This window comes from Botrytis fragariae (genome assembly GCF_013461495.1).
Source record: "Botrytis fragariae strain BVB16 chromosome Unknown tig00000795, whole genome shotgun sequence".
Lineage (NCBI taxonomy): Eukaryota > Fungi > Ascomycota > Leotiomycetes > Helotiales > Sclerotiniaceae > Botrytis > Botrytis fragariae.
The window spans coordinates 519492-536459 of record NW_023501011.1 but is presented as its reverse complement, the minus strand read 5'-3'; the positions used below and the strand labels follow the sequence as shown (position 1 = coordinate 536459).

The window sequence follows — 16968 nt, the reverse complement described above, 5'->3', positions numbered from 1 at the left end:
AATAGTAAATAATCGGGAAGTGAATGATCTTATAATGCGATAGTTCGCGGAAAGTGAAAGTGTTACGATGCGAGGTATCGGAGATAGGGTTTAATGAACCAAAATGTAGAGTTGAGATCTGAATACTACAGATTGGAGGAAGTCTGGAGTTGATCGTGTCAACCATTGATTTCGGAGTACGCGATTTGATACTCTCCTCGCGTCTCGATGCTGCTATCCACTTTTATAGTGACTAGCCCTGGCAGATTTTGAGTCTTGGCGTTCTATTGTCCATGAGTTGCGGTATCTTGTACGATGATGAAAAAAGACTTGGAGAAAAGTTGTCAAGATATATTGGTCTGCATGAAGAAACAGTTTTCTGATTGCTGTTCCAACAAGATGGGAGGGATGAGAGAATGAAGAAATCTTGAGGTATTTGGTATTGCTTATTGGTGAGCAAAAAGGCCTATGTTGTGTGATGTTGCACCAACAAATTTAATCATTACATAAGCAATGGCAGAATTCAACGGCCGACGGGGGAGCTCACAGACAGAGTGATATAAGATTGGCATCAAGTTACGAATTAAGCACGAGAGGAAAAAACAATTCAATTTTCAACTGCATAATTGAATGTCAAAGTTCTATTGACAGCTACTCTCCTACACGGGAAGTATGTATGGAAAGCCTTTCATGGAATTTGCGCAACCGTTGTTCAACTAACTATTTGACCTTGGTCAAACATGATCCAGTTTATCTGAATCTCACGAGAACCTTTACAACGTTTTCATATTGGTCTTTGTTTACTCTACACGATTCAATACACTCTATTCTCCCATCTGTACCTCTTTGACCCTGAGATCATTCTCACTCATGTACCTAGATGAAAGCTCAACACCAACTCCCTACAGAATCCTGGTAATGTTTGTTGTCCGCCTTGAATATCAACATATTCTGGCTGGCCATTTATTGTTCCGTTGTCGAATTGCCTAATATGGAGAGCCAGATGGAAATGCCTCCTACTCTCTAACGAATCTCTCTGGATGTTTATTGGAAAATCCGATTTTAAAGGCTGGAGGCTCATCTATCATATCGATGCGTTCATAAGGAAAAACGACTAAGAGAACAAGAAAGTGGAAAAGAAAGAGAAGTGCTATCTGGAGAATCAAATCATACCTTATCGCCCTCTCACCCCGAACCTTTGAGCCCTCGATCAATGGAAACGATCCTGTGTATCACCTGATCAGATTCCATTCTATCTGGTCGTGTTACCGCTTATTAGGAGAGTGGCTTGATGGGGGTATATCATATATGTTCTCAAGTTTCCACTGCCTTCAGATCCTCTTACGCACTTGACCATCTCCAATATCGATCGGCATCTGAAGAGATGTCAGCACAGTATCACGTGCACGCTTCGGGTAGTGCCGAAAAGCGGAGAAACCCCCCTGCACCTGCCACCTCCATTCTTTGATCTGTCAAATTCTATTTGGCTAAGAAACTACTTACTCCACAACTTGATGTATACATCAATTTATTGGGTGGAAAAAATATATCAAGTTTATCCGTGATCTCGCGGGGTAACCATACAACTGTCAAAGAAATCCACACCGTCCCGATCGAAGTTGTCGCCTGCCAAGGAATCTGCCAACAATTTGGTTCCTGCGGGACTTATGTGGCTTGATTCCCCTTGGTTTATTTGATTGGCAATTTGCGGTAGAACCATATTCCGGAATTTCGAAAATTTAATATGTCTACGAGATCGCCAATGTACTACCCCTCTCAGAATCCATGTTCGGGCCAGAATCGTCCGATTCCTCTTGTTCTATTGGGCAGCTTAAAGATATGCATACTGGTTATATATTACCATCCTCGGTACAAACGACTTTGGACTACCTCGTAGTGGGTCGCTTATACGAAAGGTACATATTAAGCACTTATGAAGTCATATATACGAAAAACTGTGTATAAAAGAGCTTGATCCTAGATGTTGTTTTTCTCGAGCAAGCAATCAGATCCTTTGCTCATCTCCTACGCACCATGCTGCTGCAGTCACTATTTGCGTGGGCATTGACTCTAGGGTCATGCGTCGCCCAGAACAGTACAAATGACACATGGCCAAAACACAACAATGGTCTCACTACGCAGATTGAATGGGATCACTATAGTATGATAGTTAATGGACAGCGTTTCTTTTTATGGTCTGGCGAGCTTCATTATTGGCGAATTCCCGTGCCGGAACTGTGGGTTGATGTTCTACAAAAGATTAAGGCTGCTGGTTTCAATACCTTTGCGATTTATACACACTGGTACTTTCATAATCCAAACCCTGAAACGCTCGACTTCGAGAATGCAGCACACGATTTCACAAAGATCTTTGACCTTGCTAAAGAATTGGGAATGGTATGGCTTCCATGATCTAATTTCAGTTCAACAACCAGATGACTTGGCTAATCACATGTTTAGTATGTTGTGTTTCGCCCAGGACCTTATGTCAATGCCGAGTCCAATGCTGGAGCCTTTCCGTTATGGTTGACGACTGGGGCTTATGGAGCTCTCCGAAATAATGATACTCGCTATACTGAAGCCTGGACACCTTTCTGGGAAAAAGTTGCCTCTATAGTTGCCCCATATCAACTTACCAATGGAGGAAATGTTCTCACTTATCAAATTGAGAACGAGCTGGGCTCACAATGGCGTGGAACTCCATCCAACAAAATACCCAATTTATCTTCTGTTCAATATATGGAAGCATTGGAAGCCTCTGCACGAGCTCAAGGTATTACGATACCATTCCAAGCCAACGATCCTAATCTCAACTCAGACTCGTGGTCAAAGGATTTCTACGATGGCTATGGTTCCGTAGACATCTATGGTATGGATTCTTATCCAGCATGCTGGACTTGCAATTTGACAGAGTGCGATTCCACGAATGGAGCATACAAACCTTTCAACGTCATCGATTATTTTGATCATTTCGAAGCAATTTCACCAACTCAGCCATCATTTCTTCCAGAATTTCAAGGTGGTAGTTTCAATCCTTGGGGTGGCCCCGAAGGTGGATGCCCAGAAAATTCTCCCCCCGATTTCGCAAATCTCTTCTATCGTAATAACGTTGGACAAAGAGTGACAGCGATGAGTCTTTATATGCTTTACGGAGGAACAAACTGGGGTTGGTTAGCCGCCCCTGTTGTGGCAACTAGTTACGATTACTCGAGTCCAATCTCTGAAAACAGAATGATCAACGACAAGTATGCCGAAACCAAACTGTTCGGTCAATTCCTGCGTGTAGCCAAAGATCTGACAAAGACTGACCGAATTGGCACAAACCAAACCGCTTCTACCAATCCAGAAATCGTGTACTCCGAACTCCGTAACCCAGACACAAATGGCGCGTTTTATGTTACCATCCACCAGGAGTCTACGGTTGGTACCAGGGAGGAATTCTACATCCACGCTAACACATCCAAAGGGGAATTCACAATTCCTCAAAAAGCTGCGCCCATTGTTTTGAATGGTTTCCAATCTAAGATCATCGTCACTGACTTCGGCTTTGGATCTCACTCGCTATTGTACTCTACAGCTGAAGTCTTGTCCCATTCTGTTGTGGATGAGCAAGACATTCTAGCTCTCTGGATGCCAACTGGTGAAGCTGGCGAATTTGTTATCACTGGTGCGAAGTTCGGCAAAGTTTCCAGCTGTGGAGGTTGTTCTTCCGTTGGCTTCTATCCACAAGGGGATGATCTCCTCGTCACCATCTCTCAATCCGAAGGTATCAGTGTCTTGACATTTGACGATGGACTTCGTGTTCTCGTCATGGATAGATCATACGCATACGAGTTCTGGGTCCCAGTTCTCACAGCAGATCCATTCAGTCCTGCGAACGAAACTGTTTTCGTTCAAGGCCCAAATCTAGTCCGAAGCGTTGCTTACTCCTCCGACGGTACAACGTTGGATCTCACCGGAGACAATAATGGAACTTCGACACAGATCGAGGTCTTCCCTCCTAAGGCCGTAAGCGAAGTCACATGGAACGGTCAATCCATTACGACAAGTAAGACAGACTACGGTAGCTTGATCGGTAGTCTTACCGGCCCTACACTTGATTCTTTGACTTTACCAGAGATTTCTGGCTGGAAGGCAAATGACAGCTTACCTGAGCGTCTATCTACTTATGATGATAGCTGGTGGATTGCTGCCGATCACATGAACACCTCAAATCCAACCAAACCAGAAACACTTCCAGTGCTCTACATTGATGATTACGGATACCATGTTGGAAATCATCTCTGGCGTGGAAGGTTCGAAGGGTCAGCAAGCGGAGTATATCTCAGCGTCACTGGAGGTCGTGCATTTGGCTATAGTGCCTGGCTGAATGGCGAGTTCATCGGCTCATATTTAGGAGCTGCTTACCCAGATACAGGAGAATTGACACTATCCTTCGGAAATGTCACTGTCAACTCAAATTCTACCAATATCCTTCTCGTTCTTCAGGATAACTCTGGTCATGATGAGACCAGTGAAGCACTCAATCCACGAGGAATCAATAATGCAACCTTGATCAGTTCTTCTGCCAAGACTTTCACATCATGGAAAGTCACCGGTACGGCTGGTAAGCCAGATACAGCAATCGATCCTGTCCGCGGTATTCTCTCAGAGGGTGGTCTCTACGCCGAACGTCTCGGATGGCATCTTCCAGGTTTCGACGACAGTGAATGGTCCTCCGCATCTCCAAGCAATGTTTCTTCTTCAGCCGGGGTAACATTCTACCGCACCACCGTTCCTTTAGCCATTCCTACAGGTCTCGACGTAGCAATATCTTTCACACTCAACGCTTCTCCCTCGAACGCAGCTCTTCGGGTCCTTCTTTTCGTGAACGGATACCAATATGGACGATTTAGTCCCTGGATTGGAAACCAGGTTGAATTCCCTGTGCCACCTGGAATCTTAAATTATGATGGGGATAATGTTATTGGTTTGAGTGTTTGGAAACAAGAAGAGGGTGGTGAGAGTATGGGTGTTGAAGTTGGATGGAAGGTTACGGGGGCTTTTGCAAGTAGTTTTGAGCCCATCTTTGATGCGACATACTTGCAGCCGGGATGGACTGAGGAGAGATTACAGTATGCTTGATGGCTGTATCTTTGTAATAATGATTTGATGCATTATGGAGGGAAACGTTTATTGTACGATTGAAATTTATGTCGATATTACGGAAGTTATTTGTGACATCCTTGATTTATGCTGTTGTTTTTGAAAGTAGAGTTCTTGTCTTATTGAAATTCTCATGTTTTTGCTTCGTGGCATTTGGCATTACTAACTAACATACGTAGTATCTCCAAGGGGGTGTACAAGTTTACAAGTGGGGTGGGTGTATTACAACTTTTGGACTCACATTTCACATTTCAAGATAAGATCAATTATGCAACTCAAGGTCTATTACGATTATGCTAATATTCTGTATTCATAAAAAGCCCTCTAGGGACAACCATCATGTCCGCGAAATCTGCCATCATAACAGCAGGTCATCTATTCCCATGAACTCAACGCCAAGCAGTTATCCATCACCGTCAACGACCCGCTTTAACCTTGCTGATAAAATTCATCACCCACATCCGCTCCTCGATCGATTCCATCCCCAACTTATCTTCTTCAAACATCCATTCATGGTCAAGGCCATTAGGCATAATGACCCTCACCTCCGGAACCTTGATCTCCATATTCGCAGTCCTTGCATTTCTCACCATCTCATGGCTCGCAAGTTCCATCCTACCCATATCGCCAATTTCCTCAACGCTTCTCTCAAAGCAACCCCTGATGAACTCTTTACACTTCTTCACATCTTTCTTTGTCCTCAAACCCATCGCTCCCCCCTCCAGAACAATCTCCGTCAAATTTCGGAACCTGATCTCCGTCCTTGGCGCTCGCTGAATGCGGTTCCAGTCCCATGTTCGTGCAGGAACATGCAAAGCTTGCAGAACACCAAAGTGTCCATAATCTAGCACTTCTCTCTTTCCATATATAAGCTCTCTCGTATTCGAGTTGTAGAATCCGAGAACACCACTACTACTATTCAGAGCGGGATTGGACCCCAAAGAAATATCATTCAATACCACGCTATCCACACTGGGATCAAAAAACGGATAGTGAATCCTCTCATCCTTGTTCTTGTTCTGTGTACCAAGGATATAAAAGTGTGGGTGCACAGAATAGTGATTTATTGTTGCAGAGCGTGATTCCTGATCAATGCGGAAGGTGATGGGGCTGGGCGAGCGACTGCAGATGAGATTGTCGGAGATGGTGATGCAGATGGTGCGGGAACGCGCGTAGTTCCAGATTAGATGGCGGACTTTTTCGGGAAGACTTTGGAGGGAGCGGATGGGGGAGTCGTTGTGATGGTGGTGGTGGACAGCTGGGGTGGGGGCGTTGAGAATATAGGTTAGTGAGTAGCGGGGTCTTGGGGTTGTTGGGGTGGAGAGGGGGAGGGGGAGATGGTGGTGAAATGGGTGGGGGAAGAACGGCGGATTTGTTGAATTTGCCGGGGCCGTTCTTGCGGGTGCGTTTTGCTCGCTGAGTTCGAGATGGAGGAGACATGGTAGGTTGGTTGTAAGGTGAGTTGTACTGATGGGGATTAGGGATGAGTGATGAGAGATATGATCGCGTACGAGGATTGTTTGGTAAAGGCGGAGAAGTACTTGAAACGGCGAGAAGAGATGGTTCGACCATAGATTTATACCTTCGTAAAGCGGGGTAAGCGGGTTTCGCATAAGGTGAGATATATCCGCGTGTAGTTTGAGAGCGAACCCATTTATGCGCGAAATATTTGTAGGATGGTGAAGGTTTATCTTTCATTCCTTGAGAGAAAGAAGAAAAATTGTTAGAGGAAAAGAACTTTTTTTTCTTGTTGTGCGAAGGAAAGATACTTGCTTTCTTTATTCAGTTGAAGCTCAGACTGACATTTGTTGAAAAAGATCAGAGAGTTGAGAACTTTGTAGCAAAGAAATTCTTTACTTTCAGTTAGGATCAAGATGTTCCTAGAACAGATTTTGTCTTCGGATACTCTTCGAATCTGAAAGTCGAGACTGAGGACAGAATAAAAAGAATTCAGATGTGAAATTTGAGAATATCAGCGGTGCAAAGTTCTGCTAGCGAAAATTCTATTACCGAGAAAATTGTGAATTGGTTAAACAGTGAATGTTGGTGGTAATTGGAAGGCGAAGAAGAACAACGTGATAGGTAAGGTAGTTAACTTCAAGGTTTTTTTTGGGCGCAGCGGTGAATGATATATTTATATGTTCCGCAGCTGATATGAAGGAAATGATATGTGGAGTTGGAATTCTATTTCTTTGAAGTGGAAGCAAAGCGCACCGGAAATTGGTACGTTTGTGAATGTTGTCATTTCGCTACTATCTCAGTGGACTTCATGGTCTGAGTGTGATTACAACACTAAGTTTCAACACTAAGTATGATCTTCGTTCCACTTCTATCACTTGATCTTGCACAGGCCAAGAAGACATCCAGAGTTCAAGCAAGAGAGCAATCCACAGCAGCGAGCCATACACATACATACCAAACTACAACAACCTTCTCCCTAATAGTCAACAGACATACATCACACCGCTCTCCTCTTCTCTCAACAACTTCTTCCAAGCCATCAAGTCGAGCCGACCCAGCCAGCCTCGGTAGCCAAATATACTTTGGGATTTACTCTCTAGTGAATTCCCTATTCCATACATAACTACATCACTAAATATCCCATCATATGCTGAAGTTCAACTTTCCAATCACCTCGCTTGTAGGTGATTGGAATGTTGCAGCAAGACTGCCATTTTCTCCACAGGATTATGCATTGCGCGAAAGAAGTGAATTAGAAGGATAATTTCAGTTAAGAAGTAGAGATGAGGAGAAAGACGATTATTCTCAGAAAGAAATGAAACCGGGCAGTGATAAGTTGTTGTTCATATTGGTCAGCAAACTGACTACTTCACTTGGACAAGTATGATCAGCGTTCTACATTAGTAGATCAGATTTCATCTCTCTATTGCGAGATTTGAGCATATAGCAGGACAAGTAAGTTCATGGAAAAAGACATTATTAACTATTACCATTACCACAACTAACAAACATAAAGGTATCCTTGCAAAAGTTTTTGGAAACGAAGATTCCCAGCCTTGATAGCACACAGCAGCTACTCCATCATACCAAGCCCTATACTAATCATTCACCCACAGAAGCCAACTTAAAAAGCAACCATGCTAGTCAAGCCATCCAACTCTCTTTGGAAGTTCCTGTGTTGCGAGATATTATACGTATACGCATCCAGGAAATTCTTCGCTCCCTTCACCATATTCAATCCCTCCTCAGTTTTGCCCAAACCTTGCGCAGTCACCACACCATACGAATCAACCACTTCACTGGAGGTACTGAAGGTCATACCATCAACTGCACATGCAACTTGTACGAGTTTGACTCCCTCGCCAGTAGCTCCGATAGCTTTGCAGTGACCGAAGGCCTCGCGAACCCAGTGAATTACTCGTCCTTGTTTAAGTAGAGTCGAGACATGTTCGCCACCAGGAATGTAGATCGAATCGAACATGGTACTTCTCATACCTTCGAAATGATGATCTGCGCTTACACTCTTGCCACCGGAACTCTTGATTGGTTGTCTCTTGGGGCCGATGGTGAATGGAAGAGCGCCGGCTGCGGTCAATGCTCCCTTTACTGCTTCGTATTCGATGAAGTTGAACCCATCTGCAATGATGATTGCGACCATACGAGAAGCAATAGTAGCTGGCAAGCCTAGAGCTTCGGGGGTGAAGTCAAATTGTGACAAGCCCTTGGCCTTCTTGCCGTGATTTGGACGTCCGGCTTGAGTAGGTGTAGGGGCACCAGCTTTCTCAGCCACAGCTTGTGCAAGTCCGAGATCGATGTCAGTCAGACGCTCAACCATACGCTCATACACAACGGGGTCGTCGCAATGATCAAGTTCAAAACCTAGAGCATTGATAATATGGGACTTTTCAACTTCAGACATTGAGTTCCAGAACAATTGAGCTTGGGAAAAATGTTCCTTGAATTTTGTGGAGTTGAGTCGTTGTTTCATGGCTACAACCTTATCGGGATATTCGTAATAGGCACCCTCCGATTGCTTGGATGGAGGAACAACACTTTCTCGGTTGGGCCAGTAGTTGATCTTACCTTTTGTGATTCGGTGTCGCATTTGACCATCTCGGTGGTTGTTCATAACAGGGCATACTGGTCGATTGACAGGAAGTTCTTGCCAGTTAACACCAAGTCTTGAGAGTTGAGTATCAAAGTAAGAGAAGTTGCGGCCTTGAAGTAGTGGATCGTCACTAAAGCCGATGCCAGGAACAAGATGGGCAGTGCAAAAAGCAACTTGTTCAGTTTGTGTGAAATATTCATCGACATTCTTATTGAGCTCTAGCTCACCGATATATCGGACTGGAAGAATATCTTCAGGCCAAACCTTAGTCGCGTCTAAGATGTCGAAGTCAAATTCATCTTGTCGACTCTCGTCGCAGACTTGAATACCAAATTTCCATTTAGGATAACATCCACTTTCAATGGCGGTCCAAAGATCTTTGCGATGGAAATCTGGGTCTTGACCAGCGATCTTCAAAGCCTCATCCCAAACCAGTGAATGAACACCTAGAGTCGGAGTGAAATGAAATTTCACGAATGATCGTTTGCCTTCAGCATTTATTAAAGTATACGTGTTCACTCCGAAACCTTGCATCATACGGTATGATCTTGGAATACCTCGATCTGACATAGCCCACATGAACATATGGGTTGCCTCTGTATGTAGGAATTGGAAATCCCAAAAGTTATTGTGTGCAGACTGTGCTTGAGGGATCTCATTGTCTGGCTCAGGTTCTATGCAAAATTAGTTACCATGAATGCACGTCTGAGAGAAGAGCACTCACTTCCGGCGTGAATGACATCGGGAAACTTAATAGCGTCCTGGATAAAGAAGACAGGAATGTCGTTTCCAACAACATCCCAGTTGCCCTCTTCAGTATAGAACTTCACGGCAAACCCTCGTACATCTCTAACAGTATCAGCACTGCCACGAGAACCTAAGACTGTCGAAAAGCGGATGAAAACAGGTGTGGTGCGAGAAGTATCTGTGAGAACTCCAGCGTTTGTAACATCCTAATAGGTGCTTGATTAGTTCTGATAGTTTGACGTCGGGTAGAAGAATGAGATACATACATCGGCGCTCTCGTAGAGTTTAAAGGTACCAAAAGCTCCAGCTCCACGTGCATGAACAACTCTTTCTGGTATACGCTCATGATCGAATTTCATAATCTTCTCTCTACCAAAGTTGTCTTCTAACAACAAGGGACCTTGACGATCGCCGGTTGATGCAGATAGCCAATTGTCATGATTACCGTGTTTGACACCAAAGTCACTGGTAAGAGGTTCCTTTGTATTTGGTTCTCTCATCTCCGGCAGCATATCTGCTGTCTTCTTGTCGGACATGGCAGAAGATACTGCTGCTCCTGCTTTCTGTACTGTAGCTCCAATAACTGACTGCATTATAATGATAAAAGTTGGATTTTTGTGAACAGAAGATCAAAATAAACTTCGACAATGAAGAAAAGCAAAGAAGATGGACAAATAAATAGAATATGGGATTCTTGGTACAATCCCATATTCTAGTCAAGCACATTACATCATGGGGTGACGCAGCTTTGCGGCGATAAGAGTGTCGTAGAACATGTTCCCCGCAAAATCTTTTGTCCTCTTTTCTCTTTCCAGAGAACTTCTCACAATACAGCGAATACACTATTGGATATTTGAAAAAACATCCATGTTTTCAGTGTCGCATTTTGGGTGGGTTGTTGGGAAGGAGCTTGTGCTCCGTACAAATGGTGAATATAAGTGGATGGGATATTCAGGTTGATGTCATGAACGGTTAAGCATAGAGTATTAGTCAGCTTGCCAGCCAATTAAGAAGGCTCTACAAAGGATCTGAAAATCTGAGGTCCACCATGTCTAAAGATCGATTTTTTGCTACGATTAATCGTTTTCTGGTACCAATCAAATACTGTTCATTGATAACTCCGATCTTATTATGATTTTGCTGCAGGATCTATTCCAACTTCCAAGTCTTTAATCACTGGAGTGCTTTCGGCATTTGAACTGTATGAGAGTGGGATGAAAGAACGGATACGAAGAAAGCAGTGCGAAAACATAGTGTTAGATGGCATTTACTAAAGAGCTTTTGTAAAGCTCGTATTGGATAATACTTTTCCTTGATGAATATGTGGTTCCAAGAAATTGACTCAATCGAAATTGCTCGCAATCGAAGTTGCCTTTCTGCTCGGCTAGAACAGAGGTAATTTGACTAACCTATCGTCGGCTCTTTTCAATTCAAGGACGGCACATTAAGTGAGGATGAGGTTGGCAGGAGAAAAGGCGAGGTTCTACAAGAATGTAGACAACACGAAACGCGTCAACACGTGCATGACAATCACGTGTTATGACAATGATGTTTTAAGACGCAGTAAGACATTTCCGAGGTTTCCGGTCTCTGAGTGTGAAGTCAGAAACCATCATTTTTGAAGCCTGAGTAGTCAAAATTCTGGAAATAATTGCATCCCAGATTTACTATATACGCCAACACTAGACTATTGATCCTACACAGTATTCACGAATTTCTTTCCATCGAATTTTGCAACCTCCTGGTATGCGTTAATCGCATCTGTAAGTTTGATTTTGGTTAGAGACTCTTCTTCGGGACCTTTGATCTCTCCATCTTCGAACATTTCCCCTAAATTATCCATGATATCCTTTGTCCTAGCTAAGGTAACGCTCCAACTATTGACTCCATGCAAGCTTTGATCCATTACAAGCATCTTCATGACGTCGATTTTTACTTCTGGTCCACCTCCTCTCATGCCAGATACGAAAACATATCGTCCAGACTTTTCCAATATAGCAAAACCCTTCTCCATCAATACTGATGATCCTGCACAGTCAAGAATAATACTAGGTTCTCTCCCATTGTTCGAATCCAACACGCTCTTCAAATTCTCATCCGATGTAATATTTACATGAGCACCATCTATCCTCGATGTAGTAATGATCCTGAGCCCTTTGGCATTCGTAAGTTCTACTGCAGCCTTTCCGACCGCTCCTCTAGCGCCAAAAATCAGGGCCACATCTCCAGCACCTGCAGCAGCTTTCTCCAGCAGCAGATAAGCAGTTGAGTAGGAACACCCACGGCCGATGCCTGAGTCCAACTGAGACATTTGGGCTTGATAGTCAAGCCTTCTACAGGCACCGCCAAATATTCGGCATGAGTCCCATCAACGGAAAGACCAAGTTCTCAACCAGAAGTTCCGTAAACCTCGACACCCTCAAGTTGAGGGGAAGATGGGGCTTGAATAACTGTATCGGCACAATCACGACCTGGAACTATAGGTTTATTCCCCCCGTATCGATCAAGTATTGCGTTGGCAACGTCGGAAGGATTAATTCCTGCTGCGTAATAGTTGGGATCGGTAAAGATTTGATAGTGAGGTGGAGCTGTGCTGTTACTGAAGATCGGGAGGCATAGATAGCTTGCATTGTTTTTGGAAGACTCATGATAAATATATCTTTATTGTAATGTAAATAATCTGAGAAAACCATTATGAGGCTTGGGATTGTATCTATGAATTTGAGATTGGAACGCAACGAAGTAACAATTGGAAGCAGTTGGAACCGGTTAGGGTATCTGTCAATATCACTTATTCATAAAGAGTCTATGGAATCTCACCTCTGTTCAGGGCTTTTTCGGTTCTCTCGGAGTCACTTTGCCCAGGCTATATGCTGCTGAGAGGCAAGGTGTATGAGCTGATTATGCCGAGAGGTTTTGACCGGTATCACCTGGGCAGTTTTTTTGTTTACTTGTTAGCTGATGGTAGGTAAGCTCATATATGTGCCAATAAGACAGTCTTGTCAATTCAGAAAGGTAGTGGTAGCGGTATAGTATTTTGGAACTTCGAAGGATTGGAATGATGTGAATATCAACTGATCTATTCAGACAAGTATAAGAACGGAATGTTAATATTATGTAAGAAGTAAAGATTAGAAGCAAAATGATTAATTGGGGTGCTTGTCGAGGCATGGAAATCTGGAATACTATCATTCGAGTTCATTACTGTTCTATCTGATATTCAAGATTCTAGCATCAAATATATCCCACCCAATCAAAGACTTGCGGCAATTATGCTAAGCCTGAAAGCCTGCGTATAAGTAACAGTTCTCCTCAACTTCAGTCCCACACTTTCTAGAGGACTTTTCCACTGCGCTTCCGTTCGCTCCATCGAACCGAATGCCGCTAGCATGGTCAAATCCGTCTGCGTAGCAAACCAGTCCACATTGCAATTTGGCAACACCATTTCATCGAGTAAGATTAAGGCATCTTTTTCCATGACTTGCATGATATTCTTCAGAATGAGAATAGCTTTATCATCCAGATGATCGTGGAGAATGGCACGCAGGTAGTAGAATTTTGCTCCTTGCTGTATGCGTTAGTCATTTTCTGGACTACGGCCTTTCATTACACACCTGCGGAGTGTAGAAATCACGAACCATGGCCTCGACTCCATCGGGTAGACCTTGTGACATGGCATGCTCGATTTCTCCGGGTAGATCCTGGGATATAACGCGACCTTCAATATCAGGAAATCTTTTCCGAAACTCGATACATTGTTGACCTGAGGCTCCTCCTATATCGACAAAGAGTGGTTTCTCTACAGGCCAGATTTTGCATTACTCCTTGATAGGGAAGGATTTGAACGCATTAGGTGTGCTGAATCTTTGTGCAATCATAAAGCGATTAAATGTTGAAGAGCGCATATCTTACCAAATGGATGACTCTCTGCATTGTATCTTCAGGCTTCTCGATAGAATATTGCAGATCTCTCAGAGAGTCCAACAGTTCTTTGCGGCCAGCCTCATTTGCAGTAGCTGCTGCATTTTGTATTCCTTCAGCGAGGGTCTTGATAGTGTCCATGATCGATTAAATTGTTCCAAAGCAAATCAGCAGTTTTGAATCGATTGTAAAGCTACCACAGGTATAAGAAGAACAAATTTTCTGTCTTCCTCGGACAGGATACTGGATGTCTGAAGGTCATAAGAAAAGAGTTTTCAAACCTGTGAACAACATGTCCTCACATGCTACTGCAAAAGAGAACCATTTGGGAAAAGTTCCGGGGAAACATTAAACACCCTGGCAACTGGGCCGCTGACATACATAGTAGATTTTGCCTATAGCTGGTGATCTTTTGTTGGCTTACTTTTGCTTTGCCTCATATCGAAGCCCTTCCGATATTACACCTTCAGGGGCATATTTCGCAAACCACTAAGCACACCTAGCCTGTTAACTAACAACGAAAAACTTAACCCAAATTATGCCGTCTCTATTATTCTCCTTATGCTGAATGCGGTTCCACAATTGATTGTTTTAACAGAGCGACGCAAAACATGTCAAGCCCATATCTCAGTCACTTGACTCAGAGGCAAAGAGACAAATGCAAAGTTTGAACAATCAACAACTTCACAATAGCAGGAGAAAAAATATCCAGACAGCAAATGTAGTACTATTTTGGAGCAATAAGTGGAATTTGTGGAAGTTCTCAATAGTGTCCAAATTGGATTCGGCGCGGAAAAAGCATATTCCTAGGAGAAAAAACTATCTTGTCCATAACAAACAATATCTTCGCCGAATACTTGGCCACTTGTGATTGATTTCTTCTCGCCACAAGTATAGATCAACGCTAACGCCTTGCCGTAATTGAACGTGCTGCCATCACATTCAGATTGAACAAAAGATACCTGGAGCGATCACCTCCCAAGCGTAATAGGCGATCTAAGCAATCATTCTACGAAGATCATTCTATAATCTTCGGCCAGCTAGAAAATAAGGCAGGCAACATATTTCGGTGTCAAATTGAAATCTGTACGAGGTTGCATGGAGAAGTGAAAAGAGCATTTCGAAAACGAAACGGCATAGCTGGAATATGCTTCAGCAACACATTTGCGAGCTTTGAGGCTGCCATTAACTACTTCGTTTGAATCAAAAGCCGAAAAAAGGATGAGGTCTGTTGGGACAACTGACCACAAGTTGGCTCTTGGATGATCAGGTCACGTGTTGATCTATTATCTGATTTTAATCATGATCTTGCTAACCTGACGGCTGAGTCATCGGGTTTCAACAGCAGCAATTTCATGTAACATTGCAATATTCAAAGATAACAATGGCAACCCCAGTATCAAGAGGCCTTAGAGCCCATAGAAAGTCTCGACAAGGGTGCATGGCATGTAAAGGACGGAAGGTGAAGGTAAAGTCGAATGAATGAAACACTTGAAACAGATGTTGGCTGAGTTGCTAATCAAATCCGAAGTGTAACGAAGCACGCCCAGCATGTGATGCGTGCGTCCGCCGAGAAATATCATGTCACTATCCCGAACCAGTTCAAAAACGACCGGCAGATACAAGGTCCCCTTCCAATCCGCCTTATGACCTTGATCCCTCCAGAGAGCTCGATATTACAGTGGGTCGTGAAACAAAAGAACGTCGATTACTTGAAATGCGCCTGCTTCATCACTTTTGTACTGAGACCGCCCAAAAAGGGTTCCTTTCCATTCACGATGAAGGTGTTCGCGATCTTTGGACTAAAGGTGCTCCGACTCTAGCTTTCAATCATCCAGTTCTCTTGAACATGATGATATCAATTGCAGCTCTCCATCTTACTAAGATCAACCCAGCGGCTGAAGACTTGGCAGACATTCATCGGATGTATTTCAATGCAGCTGTTCGTGAGCATCGTCAAGTCATAAAAAATATCAACAAGGCTAATGTTGAAGCTGTGTGCCTCTCCACAATCCTAATTGGACTGCCCGCATTCATCCTCCTGCAAAACAATAATGTTGGCCAATACACAGTTCCAACCCAAGTGTTCGCTCTTCTCCGCGGAAATGTCGTTTTGTTCTCGCAAACAATCCCTATGCTCGATCCAAATAGTCAGCTAGAAGCTCTAATATCCGCCAAACCAGACATGAAGACGTTGATGGCAGATGTTCGTGGTAAAATGTATCACCAACCATTTTTGGAACTTTTAAATTGGAGGGCACCGGGTGAGGTTATTGATGACGAAAGCCAAGATGCTTTTACTTTTGCATTGAATTATTGTGGACGCATTCTACTCGGTATCGAAAGTGGAGAGGATCTTTACGAACTCCGCCGTGTCATTTATGCGTTTCCGACAGTCGCACCTAAAGCATTTGTTCGACAATTGAACGAAAACAGCAACCGTGCACTTGTTGTTTTGGCTCACTTTTTTGCACTTTGCAAAGCTGCCGATAATGTCTGGTGGATGAGAGGCATTGCGGAAAGAGAGGTGTTTGGTATACAATCCATTCTCCCTGAACATTGGCAATGGGCAATGGCATGGCCTGTGCAGAAGCTAGCAGCGTACGCTGCAATCAATGTGGCAACTTCAACTAAATAGGCAGATGGTGATATGTCACGTTTGTGCACTTCTGTGTAGTACAGACGAGAAAGCTACTTACGAAACTTAGGACTAATCTCAATTTTCGATGAGAATGGCACTGATCCCGCTGCTGCCCAATTTGTTTCCCGAATGCTATGATTCAGACAGTTTGCGCATGTACCCTACCTCTCCGATAGTTTTCATCCCCGAAGATGGTGGAATGTCAATGAAATTTCTGTTCCAGAGGTGTGGCAGTCTGAAGGGCCTGCTGGACAACATTCCAAGTATTGGACATTTCCTACAAGACGAGGCAGAACTGAATGATACGAGCGACCAACCGAACCACAATTCTGAAATAAGGTCTTACCCATTTGCTGCTGATACAAAAGCAGCCTTCAATCCATACTCTTCGGGTTCTAGGAATTGTGTATTCCAGGAGCCTGCAATGATATGAATGCGAGACCTTGTTTCCAGAACGATGATTGAT

At 43.6% G+C, this 16968-nt stretch overlaps 8 protein-coding genes across 8 annotated transcripts; 2 read left to right on the top strand and 6 right to left on the bottom strand.

Annotated features, from left to right (window-relative positions):
* Positions 1-1231: 1231 nt before the first annotated feature.
* Positions 1232-1503, bottom strand: Bfra_007073 (uncharacterized protein; the record flags this gene model as incomplete). Its single annotated transcript, XM_037337447.1, has 3 exons — positions 1232-1355; positions 1382-1458; positions 1483-1503. 3 exons carry the CDS (start codon positions 1501-1503, stop codon positions 1232-1234), a joined length of 222 nt encoding a protein of 73 aa, XP_037186827.1.
* Positions 1504-2013: 510 nt separating this feature from the next.
* Positions 2014-5103, top strand: Bfra_007072 (putative beta-galactosidase protein; the record flags this gene model as incomplete). Its single annotated transcript, XM_037337446.1, has 2 exons — positions 2014-2376; positions 2440-5103. 2 exons carry the CDS (start codon positions 2014-2016, stop codon positions 5101-5103), a joined length of 3027 nt encoding a protein of 1008 aa, XP_037186826.1.
* A 437-nt stretch (positions 5104-5540) lies between these two features.
* Positions 5541-6822, bottom strand: Bfra_007071 (uncharacterized protein; the record flags this gene model as incomplete). Its single annotated transcript, XM_037337445.1, has 2 exons — positions 5541-6246; positions 6293-6822. The coding sequence occupies 2 exons, from the start codon at positions 6820-6822 to the stop codon at positions 5541-5543; spliced, it is 1236 nt and encodes a 411-aa protein (XP_037186825.1).
* Positions 6823-8209: 1387 nt separating this feature from the next.
* Bfra_007070 (putative catalase 1 protein) lies at positions 8210-10533 on the bottom strand (the record flags this gene model as incomplete). Its single annotated transcript, XM_037337444.1, has 3 exons — positions 8210-9867; positions 9918-10146; positions 10207-10533. The coding sequence occupies 3 exons, from the start codon at positions 10531-10533 to the stop codon at positions 8210-8212; spliced, it is 2214 nt and encodes a 737-aa protein (XP_037186824.1).
* Positions 10534-11573: 1040 nt separating this feature from the next.
* Positions 11574-12251, bottom strand: Bfra_007069 (putative alcohol dehydrogenase protein; the record flags this gene model as incomplete). Its single annotated transcript, XM_037337443.1, has 2 exons — positions 11574-11627; positions 11652-12251. The coding sequence occupies 2 exons, from the start codon at positions 12249-12251 to the stop codon at positions 11574-11576; spliced, it is 654 nt and encodes a 217-aa protein (XP_037186823.1).
* Positions 12252-12328: 77 nt separating this feature from the next.
* On the bottom strand, positions 12329-13132 carry Bfra_007068 (putative alcohol dehydrogenase protein; the record flags this gene model as incomplete). Its single annotated transcript, XM_037337442.1, has 2 exons — positions 12329-12583; positions 13127-13132. The coding sequence occupies 2 exons, from the start codon at positions 13130-13132 to the stop codon at positions 12329-12331; spliced, it is 261 nt and encodes an 86-aa protein (XP_037186822.1).
* A 61-nt stretch (positions 13133-13193) lies between these two features.
* Bfra_007067 (putative o-methyltransferase b protein) lies at positions 13194-14002 on the bottom strand (the record flags this gene model as incomplete). The annotated part of the gene is made up of 3 exons (XM_037337441.1): positions 13194-13508; positions 13555-13737; positions 13853-14002. The coding sequence occupies 3 exons, from the start codon at positions 14000-14002 to the stop codon at positions 13194-13196; spliced, it is 648 nt and encodes a 215-aa protein (XP_037186821.1).
* Positions 14003-15245: 1243 nt separating this feature from the next.
* Positions 15246-16499, top strand: Bfra_007066 (putative c6 finger domain-containing protein; the record flags this gene model as incomplete). Its single annotated transcript, XM_037337440.1, has 2 exons — positions 15246-15329; positions 15393-16499. 2 exons carry the CDS (start codon positions 15246-15248, stop codon positions 16497-16499), a joined length of 1191 nt encoding a protein of 396 aa, XP_037186820.1.
* Positions 16500-16968: the final 469 nt, after the last annotated feature.